A 14,240-nucleotide genomic window follows, 5' to 3' on the forward strand; every position below is an offset into this window, starting at 1 on the left:
GGAAAGCGGCACAGAGGCTTGTTAACTAGTCAGATTGAAGAATCCTCACTGAGATATGCAGATGCAATAATGGTTGTTTTAAAATAAAAATTTTGAAATACAAATTGTATTTAAATTATTGTATCATGAGGTGAAATAAGATTGGGACGTAGAGATGGAATTAAGTGAAAGACATAAAAGAACAAAAACTATTTAAATATTGCAACATTAACTTTTTTCTGAGGGAATGAGACTCCACACTTTTAAAATTACTTTTTCAGGGTCAGCAATGTTATTCAGCAGTTATTCTTTGCTATTTTCTTAACATTTCAGTTACTCCTGATTGAGCAAGCCCTAGCTTTTTCATCCATGTTTAGTGTGAAAATAGTGGGTAATTAACCTTTATTCACACTATGATCTCTGTCGATTACATTGGGAAAGACTTTGAAGGAACAAGGTTATCACTCGGCCGCTTTCGGATCTCCACACTTAATCATGCATATATGAATGCTGGAAGTTGCAATCAGTTTTGTCCAGTAATAATAGCAAGTGCACTTGGCCTCACCAATATTAATACAGCAAAATCCAGGCTGTAGTACAAGTTGCCTGGGGAGTGTGCCATGTATGAGATGGAAGACTATTGATTAGACATGGGCCAAATAGTTTTTTTGCCTAACTCGTTACTCCTAAGTTGGATTGTTAGCCTGAAGACATCGCGATCTGAAGTTACATTATTATGTTGCTTCGGTGACCCATTCACTCGTTAAAACATAATGCAGTGACTATCTGTATATGTGGTTTGATTTATTAAAGATCAAAATGACTAACTCAACAGGCATGATTGTGATATATATTTTTGATCATTTAGACTTTTTTATTCAACATTCAATAGTATATGGCTCATTATTTTAGTTATCAAAATAACAATCATTGTTTTGTAGTAGGCTAATATGTTTTTAATACAACTTTAATTGTCTCTAAAGGAAATTTAATGTATTTTGTTTTAACTTTGTTAGCTGTTTATCCATTACATGTTTCAATACAGTTTGGATGATATTGCACAGAAGTATTAATTGATTCGTATTTTTTCTCAACAGAGGTTAATAGACAAGTCACGAGTAACCTGTGTAAAATGGGTGCCTGGTTCAGAAAGCCTGTTTTTAGTATCTCATTCCAGTGGCAATATGTACTTGTATAATGTGGAACATTCTTGTGGTACCACAGCACCACATTATCAGCCACTGAAACAAGGAGACAATTATGCGGTTCACACCTGCAAAAGCAAATCTACAAGAAACCCTTTACTCAAATGGACAGTTGGAGAGGGAGCCCTGAATGAATTTGCATTCTCTCCTGATGGAAAGTACCTTGCTTGTGTAAGTCAGGATGGATTTCTCCGTGTGTTTAATTTTGATTCAGTGGAGTTGCATGGTACAATGAAAAGTTACTTTGGAGGACTGCTGTGTGTGTGTTGGAGTCCAGATGGAAAATACATTGTAACAGGTGGAGAGGACGATCTGGTGACCGTGTGGTCTTTTATAGACTGTCGTGTAATAGCCAGGGGACATGGACATAAGTCATGGGTCAGCGTTGTTGCATTTGATCCTTATACCACTAGTGTAGAAGAAAATGATCCTATGGAATTCAGTGGGAGTGATGAGGACTTCCAAGACCAAATACACTTTGGCAGAGATCGAGCAAATAGTACTCAATCTAGGTTGTCAAAAAGGAATTCTACAGACAGTCGCCCTGTAAGTGTCACGTATAGGTTTGGCTCTGTTGGTCAAGACACACAGCTCTGTTTATGGGATCTGACGGAAGATATTCTATTCCCTCATCAACCTCTTTCACGTGCTCGGACACACACAAACGTGATGAATGCCACAAGCCCATCAGCTGGAAATGTTGCAACCAGCACTGGAAGCAATGGCAACAGCAGCATCACAACACCCAGCAACTCCTTACCTCCTCCTCTTCCTCGATCGAATAGCCTTCCGCATTCAGCAGTTACAAATGTCAATAACAAAAGCAGTGTCATGGATGGTGCAATTGCTTCTGGAGTCAGTAAATTTGCAACCTTATCACTACATGACCGCAAGGAAAGACACCATGAGAAGGATCACAAACGAAACCACAGCATGGGTCACATTTCCAGCAAAAGCAGCGACAAACTAAACCTAGTCACCAAAACTAAAATGGACTCAGCTAAGACTCTGGGAACTTCTCTCTGCCCTAGAATGGATGATGTGCCCTTGTTAGAGCCTCTTATCTGTAAAAAGATAGCACATGAAAGACTGACTGTGTTAATATTTCTTGAAGACTGTATAGTCACTGCCTGTCAAGAGGGATTTATTTGCACATGGGCAAGGCCTGGTAAAGTGGTAAGTCTGAGCTCTTAGACCTAAGTTATAAAAAAAATCTAAGTTCAGTCAATTCCTCTTTGGAGCAAATAAATTATTTTCAAAAAGCTGCTTTTTGACCAAAATCATGATTTCCTTTTCACAGCCACTGTTAAGTCCAAATATTGATAGATACTAATTGTTCTGCAGCGACTTGCTCTTAAAGCAATGCTAAAAATTACTGACGTAATACTAATGAACCATGAGATGTAGTAAATATATTTTTTTAAATTACAAAATGAGAAGGTGTAATCTCTTTCGCCAGGCCTGCCATTTCAGGTCCACATTGTGGAGGGATTACAACATAATTTCCAGAAAAGATTTGACCACCTTTAATTAACATTCGGGTGGTCTGTCAGAATTATTGTATCCCATTTGATTTATTTCCCTTCACAAATAGAATTTGTGATTAGGGTATATTTCCCTTTCACTAATATAAAGTATCAAAATGGTTGTATGTGTGTGTGTATATATATATATTTATAGATGTGTATATATACATATGTATGTGTATATAGAGATATATATCTCTGTATATGAAAAGCATCATTTATAAAAGGATAATTTTTTTCTAATGAAGATTAAGTGCTTCTTTAAATGGAGTAATGTGTATAATGTCTTTAAACATGGGGTATATTTATCATGTCCTGTATTAACTACTACTGTACATCTCTGTAAAAAGTTGTGCATGTTTTCATGATCTGGTGTGTACCAGAACAGTCCACAATTTTTACAGTGGAATTCAGTGAGATGTCAATTTCTTTAATTCACAGTTTGGACAAGAAGACCAGTGAATACTGCTAGTGTATATTAAATGAATGTATGCTGTATATAAATGCTGTTGTTTCAGTTTTTCTGACTGTGGTAACACGATTTCATTTACAATAAGTGTCGTCACTTCTAAAAATGAAAGCTTTTAAATCAAAAAACAAGCTCAATACAATCATTAACACTGTAGTCTTTTGGGCACATTTTTTAAAAAAGTACATTTTATTTGTTTTGAAATCTTTGTATTGCTGTACATAAAGTGAGAAGAATATACTTGGCAAAATTATTTCTCTTTTAAAAGGTAAATATTTCAGATTCATTTTTCCTGTAACTCAGAAAATAGAATTATGACTTTGCACCGTTTCAATTTTATTTGTGTTGGAAGCATGCTAGCAATCAACAGTTCTCCAATTTAAGTAAATTCAGTAACAATCAATTAAATAAATGTTGAGATAGATTTACGGTCTAGTGCTTTTCATAGAAACCTTAATTGTCAATGATTTAACTGTTTATGTTCACTAATAAATAAAATGGCACAATGAATACATTTAGAGAAAATTATGAAACCTTATACAATTTGAACAGATGTTAAATCAAAATCTGAACTCTTTAAAACTGATTTTCCAAAGAATTTACACGATCTAGTCATTACTACAAAGCCTATGAAATACCCAATACGTGTCATTCCCAATTTGGTGTCGGCAAGTGTTTTCTGATGCCATGAATTTTGGTGGGTGAACAAGTGTCAAACAGTATTGATTGTTTAATTGTATATTTTTGCTTTATGCACTGCTTTCACTATTTGTTCTTAAACAACAGTTACTTCAGCAGGTTTTTTTTAACATCACTTTCAGACTGAAAATATTTGTTTCTAAAAACAAAAGTGGAATTTTTACCTATTGTTCTTCTTGATCTTGCCATTTACGTTGACTATTGAGTTACCGTCATCGCGATGTCATGACCCATTTTATTTTCTAAGGTTTTTCACAAAGTTGAGACGAGAAACTAGTTCCTATTGTTTTTGATTGTATTACATTGCAATATGTTTGTAATTTGTAACCAAATTCATGAAAATATTGCAAGTATTTCTTAGATTTTTATTTATTGTGCAATGTAGCACCAGTGATCTGTTGTAACACAAAACAGTCGGGCTCTACCGATCTACATTTAACATTTCTCATTATTTCATGGATTAACAAGAACACTGAATTCAACAAACTATTTATAGATGATGCATACATTATGTATGCAAATATAAAGTTGTCTGAAATATACATATTTAAATATTTAATCTAGTTTCAAAGTAAATGCGAAGCTTGCATTTTATGAAATCATTTCAGTTTCCTAAATTGATTATTTTAGGTGAACAGTCAGTTTTTAGGCAGTAACCTAATTGCATCCATAAGCAATTTCCATGCAAGACTAAACAAGTAAAATTTGATACCATTACCAATCCATCCTTGTTTCTTTCACTTGAAAAAAAGGCATCTTAATAGATTGTCATTTGCTGTCGCAGGGCATCAAATGGTGTCTGTCTTTAGTTAGACTGGCCCGTTTAATTTGGAGGATATTTTAGTCCACAAGCTGCTAGAGTGTGAGCTGATAATGTTGCGATGAGGAAAACTGGGCATTTGTGACCTGAGTGAACAAGACAAACAACTACATATCAAATGGATCAGATTGAAGCATTGTGAAATTAACAACACAAGGACCAAATAGAAAGTGTAAATTAGATTCCGAATTCCACCTCAATCAGGTACAGAAATATCAAGGGAGAGACTGGATTAAGGAAAAGGTGTTTGAAAAAACAAGTTTTATATTTTGTATTTTAATATTCCTATCAATTCAAACCCTGAAGTAATGAGACACCGCATTTGCAATAGTTAATTTTCAGTGCTAGAGAGGTGGTTTAGCAGTAATTGACACTTATCACATTGTCAAAAGTGTATGTGGACTGAAATGAACAAATATTATTGTTCTGTGGTAAATTTAGTATATATCTACTAAAGTACTGCAACGTTTTGCTGCTCAATGCATTTCAATAGGGAAGCAAACAGCAAAATGCCATTTCTATGAAGCTAACAGAGAACCGGTTTGACTTGGACAGCAACTTTTTGCATTTCCATGTATCTATCTGCACCTGAGGTTGCTGAGGCATATGTGCTTACATAATGCAGAGCACCACCGATCTGTTGTTCTGGCAGCAATTGATAATCCAGTGTCACAAAGGGTGAGTTTCAATGGACACTCTTTCTTGCTGTCAGATTGCCCTAAGTATGCCCCGTGCTGGGGTCAGTTAGTTTCGGTTTTAAAAGTAGGTGCTATTGTCCGTGTTCTGCTTTTCGAGGAAGCTTTCAATAGGCCAGTGGTAAACAACATCAGCAGTGATTGCAGAAGAGATGACAGCCCCACTAAAAGTTGCCACCTTTTATTGAGGCAAGACAGAAACCGTTCTCTTCACTAGGAGACTGAAATTGTTTACATAACTGGCTATGAATAATGGTAAAATTATTTTAATTCATTTTGAATACAACACTAATAAATGTTGGATGCTATGTACTTGTGGTTGTCAATTACAGATAAAGGAAGTAAAATACTGCATAGTTTAATAATTAACTTTTTGGAGGCGTGCTACAGCTCAGTTATTGTAATCTTGACAGAAGAAGTGGGCTTTAGTCCATCATAAAACAAGCAACCATCATTGAGAAGAAATCAAAATAAGTCTTGATCTCTTTTGAAACACTGGAACTCTGATCCTCATGATTTACCTCTCAATTGATAAGTGTAATTGGGATTAACAAATTAGTACTGCTGTGCACCTTCTGCTAAATTATGCATTTAATTTCCCCTAAAACTTTGCTGCATCATTGGAGATGGGTTTGCCACCTTAAAAGAAGTGGCAGTGTTCTTTTTAATAATGGTCTAAAGTACCTGAACAAACTCCTTTTTAGCTGCACATAATTCCAATTTTCAAGTGAAAGCAATCTATCTTGCTTAGCTTGCATCTTGCATCAATAAAATAAATTTTAAAGGTGATTTGGAAGTTTTAAATCTGATTCTCTTTTCCCTACTCTCCAACCCCATACCAGATGCCACCTATAATTATTTTAGCTGGGGGTTTATGTAGCTGTGTAGGCTTCATGCATTTTCATCTCTTGGCACCGGTGCTGTTTGTTAGAAAAAAGATCATGTCTCAATAAGGTGATCTGGTATTTGGTTTTCTCCCTCGGGTAATGCTCTACTTAGTGGTCCAGAAAAGAAATAATTTAGTTGTTCACACTGACAAATGGAACTGGATAGTCATGCACAATCTGAGAAATGTGAAATGAAGACCTTAAAGGAGAGCTCAATCTGATGAATATTTTTAAATGTAAATTTTCAAAATGTTGTTCTGCAGCTGTCTGTCATTTTACTCTCAGTACATACTGCTTTAGACGCAACTTCCAACGCTGAACTACATGCAGTGTTGGTTTGCTGAATTTTTGACATTTTAAAAAATCTTGAGCCACTTCCAAAATACCATATTTCGCCAAGATTTAACAAAACAACAAAAGCTGTTCTGAGTCAATAATTTGATGAAATGTGCACCGGTATTGTGTAGAACAAAAAATGTGGTTAATACAGTATGAATGGTGAGTAACTAATTGGAGTTTCCCAGTTTCTTTCTCCTTTAATTGCTTTGTTGCACTAAGCTTTCATGATTATGACTTGATCTTTAATTTAAAAATGCTGTGAAACATTAACAATTTGTTAACATGTTTAAGCTTAGTCATTTTGAAGCTTTGTGCGTATGTGTGCAGTTTCTAAAGATAAAATGCTCTGCTGATCCTTCAACGTGCAGAAAAGCTGGTGAGTAGGCTAACATTGATGTCCACTGCCATTGATCCAGTTGTTGGATGCTGCTGTGAATGACTTGCACTTGATTTTGGCCCTTCTCTCTCGTGCGCTTTAAGGACAGGTTTTCTGCAAGTGTTTGTTGGAATGATCAGATTAGGAGAATTTAAACTGGACATGGGCAATTCACAAGTTTCCCTATGGCTTAATGAATATTCTGATATCCATGGTTCATCTCTTCAACTTCAAGTACATTCGAGGTAACTTGGGTTGCACGGGAGACAGTTTCATAGACAAGAGAAGGTGCGTGTAAAGATTTGCCATTGTTTCTCGTGCAGACTTTGTGTACTGTTGAAGAGTGGAAGCAGTTGCAGCAGCTCTTTTTTTTGGTATAAAAAGGAACAGCCTGATTTGAGGAGTCACGATGGCATATGGACCTGGTGCTGATAGATTTGATAACTGACTGACCGTTCTTTGTAAATGAAAATTTTAATATGAATGCTAATGGAGCCTTGCATTAGAACCTAAAACATAAATTATAACTGCAATTTTGAGTTATAAATTTAGTATTTAATGTTTTGAAAAAGTAATCACGCAAACACAAGCTCAAATGATTAATTTAACCAATACATATTGGTATACCTGGAAAACTTTGTTTCATTTAATTTTGAGGTTGGCTTCTGGAAGTAATATGCTAGTCTTGCATTGCTGTCGCAAGGTTTAGTCCAAGAATTTTTAACCACGTGATGTGTTTAGTCTTTATTTAGCTAAACAACACCTTGAGGAAATCCTGGAGAAAGCCCAATAGTAGATCCTCCCACCTATTGGCATCAGGTGATGAGTTTCTAATTCCATTAACATTAAAGTAAATTTATTTATTTCATATTGGTTTAATATTATAAATTCAAACTAAATCTGAAAACTATAATGAAAATTAACTTTGAAAGCAAATACCATTACTTTTGTGACTAAATATGACTAAATACTCAGATTGGTTAGTAAATGCAGTAGATGAGTATATGTGGAAATTTTATGTTGTAATTATGTAATTTTATGTTCATATGTCTAGGTAATTTGGGAAACTCATTAGTTTTCACAAAGAAAAAGCTAAGATCTTTGCGGTAGTGTGTAAATATATTTATATTTATGCATCTATAAGACCATTGGTCCCATAATTGTCTACTTCCATACTTGGCTGATTCTGTTCCTGTCCATTAACCCTTCCCCTCTGGAAAGTCCTCCACGATCCTTCATGGTCAATTGGGGATGTGCGTGGCCAATTAAATTGCTTAAATTAATTAGATTAATTTAGTCTCGTGTGTGTAGTATATATGTATAATGTGCATATATTAGATGAATAGACAAAAGAAAGATAACTTCTGTGGATGAGTCTCCAGTGTTAATTGTCGAGGATACAGTATAAATTTTGAATTGGTGAAAACTCATTCATGTTTCCTACTGTGCACTACTGATGCACTGTAAGCCTGCCTGCTACCAACTCTGTCTCTCACGCACTGGCTCATGACCAGGATTGTCCAGACCCACAAAGTCAAGGGACCTCTGCCACCAAATCTCCCACAGCAGGTCCGCAATGGGGCCCGAAAATCCCAGCCTCTGTTTCTCAAACACACACAATACATGCACACTGTTTCTCACACGGCCACCCCCCTCTTCATTCCCCCTCCCGCCTCCACAGCATGCATGCACACTTTCACTCTCTGGCATGTGCACCTCCGGTGGGTCCTATTCAGCAGCTGCATGTTATGGGGAACCAGTCGCGATTCACTGAGTAATTTAACATGGAGGACTATCAGGCGTAAAATCCACACAGTGCGATTCAAATTGATGTAAACGGGGATCCGACTTTAAAGTTGGGACTACCTTTACATCATTGATGGGAGGGCAGTGACAATCTAGTGGGGAAATCCTGCTGACATAAAAGCTGTTTTGGAACTCACGCTTGATTCTCAGTCCCCTCTGCCATTCCTGAAAACGAGGCTGGAAAATCCTGGTCACTATCTCTTGCACACCACACAGTGACCTGGCCTCACAACCACCCTTGGCCTCCCTCACTCGCGACTTTGCTTGTGACCTCTTGCATGCACGCACATAACCAGCACGTATGCTCAGACCCAGAACACAACACATGCACCCAGCACATGCCTTCGCACTCGCCAAACACATACACAGGATCCCAACATGCGCACAGGACACAACCCCAACAACACATACTTGTGCGCACAGACCCAACATGCACACAGAATCTCACCCACATACACACTCACACCCTCGCTCTCTCAGGAATTTGCAGATATGCAGACACACTTACATCCACTCACACACAAACGCACAGACACACACACAGCCCCTCGTGCCTATTCATGCATACAGACATGTGAGTACACAGGCACCATCATGCTCGCAATGACACACACACACACATGCACACAGACCCTCTCACTCTCCTTCACACACTCTTTTCCCCTCTCATACACAACACCCTCTCATGCATCTTGTGTGCACACACACTCATGCTGTCTCTCAACATGTGTGCACACATACACCTCATTTCTCATACTGTGCACATTCAGGCACGATGTTCTCACGCACACCTGTATTTCTACATGCACGTGCACACTTGTTTCTCAGGGATGCTTGCATGTGTCCCTCACATAGGCAGGCATACACATACACTGTCTCTCACCTTATTTTTATCTCACGCACGCCATCCCTTGTTTCGCCCTACTCCCCCTTCATTTCGCTCACACATGCCTGTTTTCCCCCTCCGTCCACCCCCTCCCTTTCTCTCCCCCAAGCGCCCTCTGGCTGGCATGCTCTCGTATGCATGTGAGTGCCCCAAGCTCGCTCCCTCTCCCTCTTGCGAGCACCCTCTGGCTTGCTCTCTCATGTGCACCCAAGCGCACTCTGGCTCTCTCATGCACAAGTGCCCTCTGGCTTGCTCACACTCTCTCGCTCTCCCTTGCACGTGAGCAGCTCTGGCTGGCTGTCTCGCGCTTGCTGTCTCACGCTTGCTCTCCTTTGTGCATGAGCACCCTCTGGATGGCTTGTTATCTCTCTCCCTCTTGCAAGCCCCTCTGGCTGGCTTGTTATCTCTCTCTCTCTCTTGCACCACCATCCTCTGCCTTGCGTACAAGCGAGGGCGCGCTCTTTGGCTCAGTCACTCATTCACTCTCTCTCTCATCGGTGCCCTCTGGCTTTCACATTTTCCTGGACATGAGTGCTCTGTAGCGAGCGAGCAAGTGCCCACGTGGTCGCGCACTCCCTTCCCGAGCACACTCTTGACGCTCGCGTGTTCTCTTGATTGAGCTCTATCTCTTGCACATGCAACTGTGATTTTGTGCACCCTCTGGCTTGCACTCTCTATAGTGAATGAGCACCCTCCTGCGTGCTGTCTGTCATGCACAAGTGAGTGCCCTCTGGCGTGCTTGCCTTCTCGTGCCCCCTCTGGCTTGCTTGCTGTCTCTCTTTGATGCACAAGCCCCTCTGGCTCACTCTCTGATGCACGCATGAGTGCCCTCTAGCTCGCTTGCATCACTCAAATGCTCCCTAATTCTCTCTTGCGTTCATTCGAGTGCCCTCCAGCTTGTTCGATCATGTTTTCTAGCGCACTCACTTTCGTGCAGCTTGCTATCTCTCTCAAACATGTGCTAGCTCCAGCTTACTCTCCCTCAGGTGTGTGCTCACACTCTCGGTCTCTCAGGGGTAAGTGGCCTCAAGCTCACTTGATCGCTCTTTTCATGCTGTAGCTCACTTGCTTGTTCACTCTTTTGTGTGAGTGCACTTTTGCTCGCTCACTCGCATGCACACAAGCACCCTCTAGCTCATTCTCTTGCGCAGGCCCACTAGTTTGCTTTCTCTTGCACACGCCCTCTGGCCCTCTCTCACGCCAGCACCTTATAGCTCACGCCCTGTAGCATGTGCACCCGTGCATGCGCACTCTAGCTCGCTCGCTGTCTCTCTCACACACGCGAACACCCTAAGCTCTCACTCTCTCATGCATAAACAAGCACCCCCTTACTTGCATGTGCACTCAAATGACCTCCAGTTCACTCGCTCTCGTGCAACCGCCCTCTTGAATTCTCTCTCACATGCGCCCTTTAGCTCGTGCTCTCTCTCTCTCTCTCACCTTCTTCTAGCTCACTCTACCTTGCGCCAATGCCCTCTAGCTCATCCTCTCGTGTGACAGTGCCCTTGAGCCCGCGCTCACACTTGCCTTAGTGCCCTCTGGCCCATGTGAGCTTTCTTGCATGGAGTGCCCTCTATTTTTCTCTCTCGTGCCCACTAAATCTCTCTCACTCCTGCACGTGCACCAGTGCCAACTACTTCTCTTACACCCCCTCACTCTCTTGTGTGCATGTGCCCTCTAACTCTCATGTGTCAGTGTCCTCTAACTTACACACCTGCACATGCCAGTGCCCAGGAACCCCCTCTTTCATGAATCTTCCCCTCTCTCTTGCACCCTCCCTTCTCTCTCTCTCTCGCACACATGCCCACTAACATGCGCGCGCGTACGCACACACACACACACACACACACACACACACACACACGAGTGCTGGTACCCACTATCTCTCACCCCCTCAATCTCTTGAGTGCCCTCTATCTCGCAACCCACACTCGCCCCTTCTCACTCACACCCCATCTTTCTCTCTTCCACGTACCATACCCACCTCTCTTGTACATGCGTGCCTCTTTTACACCACGCACAAAATAATAAAATGTCGATTTTTGTGCCCTTTTGATGCTTCAGTATTAGAAGTCATTAAGTGAAATGAACAATCTTTTTAACTTGGCTGTATAGAGGGTGTAAATATTGCCAAACACCTTTGATTCATTTTGGAAATATACCACTTAAACATCCTTTTTTGTATTTGTGAACTACTTGGAAAATATAAAATTTGAGCTTGCCTTTTTTGTATGACTAAGCCAGGCAATGTATTTCTTTTCCAAACTGCTTTGCATTTGTTATAATAGTTTGTCATCCTGGAATAAAATATTTTCCAATTATCTACTTTTATGTGCTAAATACTTGAGTCATCTGATTTCATTTGGAGTCATCTGTAAAATAGAGGTTCAGTAATTTCTATATTAATATTTTGGTCCTTTCTGTTGGCGCTGGACCTGTTGAATGAGTTTAGATTTTTATCTATATTTGTGAATTCAAGTAATTTACTAATAAAGCATTTATCAACACTTCCTTGCTTTTGAAAAGGTTCCCAATTAACCTATACTTTATGACGGCTCAACAGAAAAACCTGAAACACTTATTGGGTCATAAATAACAATTTAACTAATACTTAGTCCAAATGACAAAAGGTATAACAATTTGAAATGCTGTATTTGCAGGGCTTATTGTCATCCCAAAACCAAGCCAATTCGCCGAGCGGGACTGTAGTATAGCCATCGCACTACTGCTAGCAAACCTCGCCACAGGATAAGAAGTAATGACATTGGAGCCAGGAGCTGGTCTTCAGCCACAGAGCTTTAGCAGTTTTATTATAGTGGTGTTTTTGTTCAGGATTCTGCTGTGTATTGTGTAGAGCTAACACTGGGGGAACAATGTTGAGTGTAAGTTCTTGACATGGGCTTATCTGTTCAAGTAAAATCGGAAGGCTGCTAACTCCATGAATCCTAATTTATTTCTTCGGCATTAGCAGGTTTAAAAAAAAACCAAAAACCATTTTATCAATCTTAACTTTTCAATTTTGTTGGTGTATTTTAATCACATGTATAATGAAGAAAATTACTAAAACAAAAAAGTCTATTTGCAGTACGTTAAATAGTCCTGCGGATTAATATCTCATTGTGTATTTTGCACTGATTTTTGTTTTGTGTTTTTCATTTATAAATTGAAACTGGTTGGAAGGCAGCTGGAATGCACTCGGTGGAATTAAGTCACTACTTTCTGGCCTGAATTTGTGATTCAGGAGGTGGATGTTGCAATCATAGATTTATATTAAGAAAGAGTTGCACTTAATAGTTTAATGCAAGTAGAAAATGACTTAAATGGGATGTGCAAGAACTCCCAGAAGAGGTATTTTGCAGACAAAGAAGATATTTCTTCTCTATTAAGCATATTTTAATATTGTTTCAAATTAAACCAACTGTGTACTATATGTATAAATACTGTTTGTCATCAAGCAATAATCATTTATACTAGTCAAATTTTAATCTTCTAATGAAAGTGGTTTCTAATTCAGAAAATATACATAAAATCTTGAATATAGTTTTTCTGTTCATTTATTTTCAGTTGTAAAAAAAAAATTGACTGTAATTAATCCTTTGCATTAACTGTTTGGTACAAGAGATAATCTTTGTATGAAAAATTAAGGTTATCTCAGCTGTAGAGTTCTCATGAGCAATGCATATTTTAAATTTCTGAACTTTGTATTTCTGTGGCTGATGCATCTCCAAGGTCCAAAAACTAGCACCTGGACTTATTAGATGCCGATTAGGAACAGTTGCATTGAGGAATTGGTTGGGGCAACTTCTTGTGGGTTAGAATTGCAAGGTCATAACGACCCTCATCAGTGTAAAAGAATTTAGGATGTGCCAAACACTTTTTACAGTTGTCATACAGTCTAACCAGGAATTGCTGTGGGTTGAGTTATGCTAGATTATAAATTTGCTGTACAGATTAATGCTGATTTCTTGGAAGAATGTAAAAGACAGATGAAGCTTGAATAAATGATACCCTGCATACTACTTGACAGTTTTTTTTTCACTTGGTAGGCCATTTAACATGTACTTTTAAGTCTCCAGTGATGAGAACTGACCAAAACATTTTTGATATGAGGTCACTCCATTGTTTTTCTGCTGAATATGAAAATCATGAGCTCACTGATTTCTACCGTTGGTGGTTTTGACAGTTCCATTTATAATGTCCTAACTTTGCACCCGTGAACATCAACAAATTATTGCACTAATTGACTAGTTTGATAAAAATAGGAAGTGTTAAATGCATTTAGTTTGAGGTGCATACTTAAGCTTGAACATATGCAATTAGCTGTCAGTAAATGTCTGCAGTAACCCTTTCATAAAGAGTATGGCTTCTTCCAATAGCCAGGCTTTCAAAACTCGACATGCAGAATAAAAATATGAAAACAATATCTTGCACTTTGCTGCTGAACATTAGCATTAAAGTTTCAATTTTTTTTGTTGCAGTTTGCTTCAAATTCTGAATCTGTCCCTTTTAAATACCAAAATTAATTTAAAGCTACACATTTGAAATTACTGCTA

At 38.9% G+C, this 14,240-nt stretch overlaps 1 protein-coding gene across 1 annotated transcript in view; it reads left to right on the forward strand.

Annotated features, from left to right (window-relative positions):
- Window positions 1–13,705, forward strand: part of wdr20a (WD repeat domain 20a) — a 57,419-nt gene extending 43,714 nt beyond the window's left edge. The window contains exons 3-4 of the mRNA XM_078234138.1: window positions 1,077–2,360; window positions 12,348–13,705. Coding sequence (XP_078090264.1) covers window positions 1,077–2,360; window positions 12,348–12,401 — 1,338 coding nt within the window. The 3' untranslated portion in view covers window positions 12,402–13,705. The remainder of the gene's footprint in view (window positions 1–1,076; window positions 2,361–12,347) is intronic.
- The last annotated feature ends 535 nt before the right edge of the window (window positions 13,706–14,240 follow it).

This window comes from Mustelus asterias, chromosome 18 (assembly GCF_964213995.1).
Source record: "Mustelus asterias chromosome 18, sMusAst1.hap1.1, whole genome shotgun sequence".
Taxonomy (NCBI): Eukaryota; Metazoa; Chordata; class Chondrichthyes; order Carcharhiniformes; family Triakidae; genus Mustelus; species Mustelus asterias.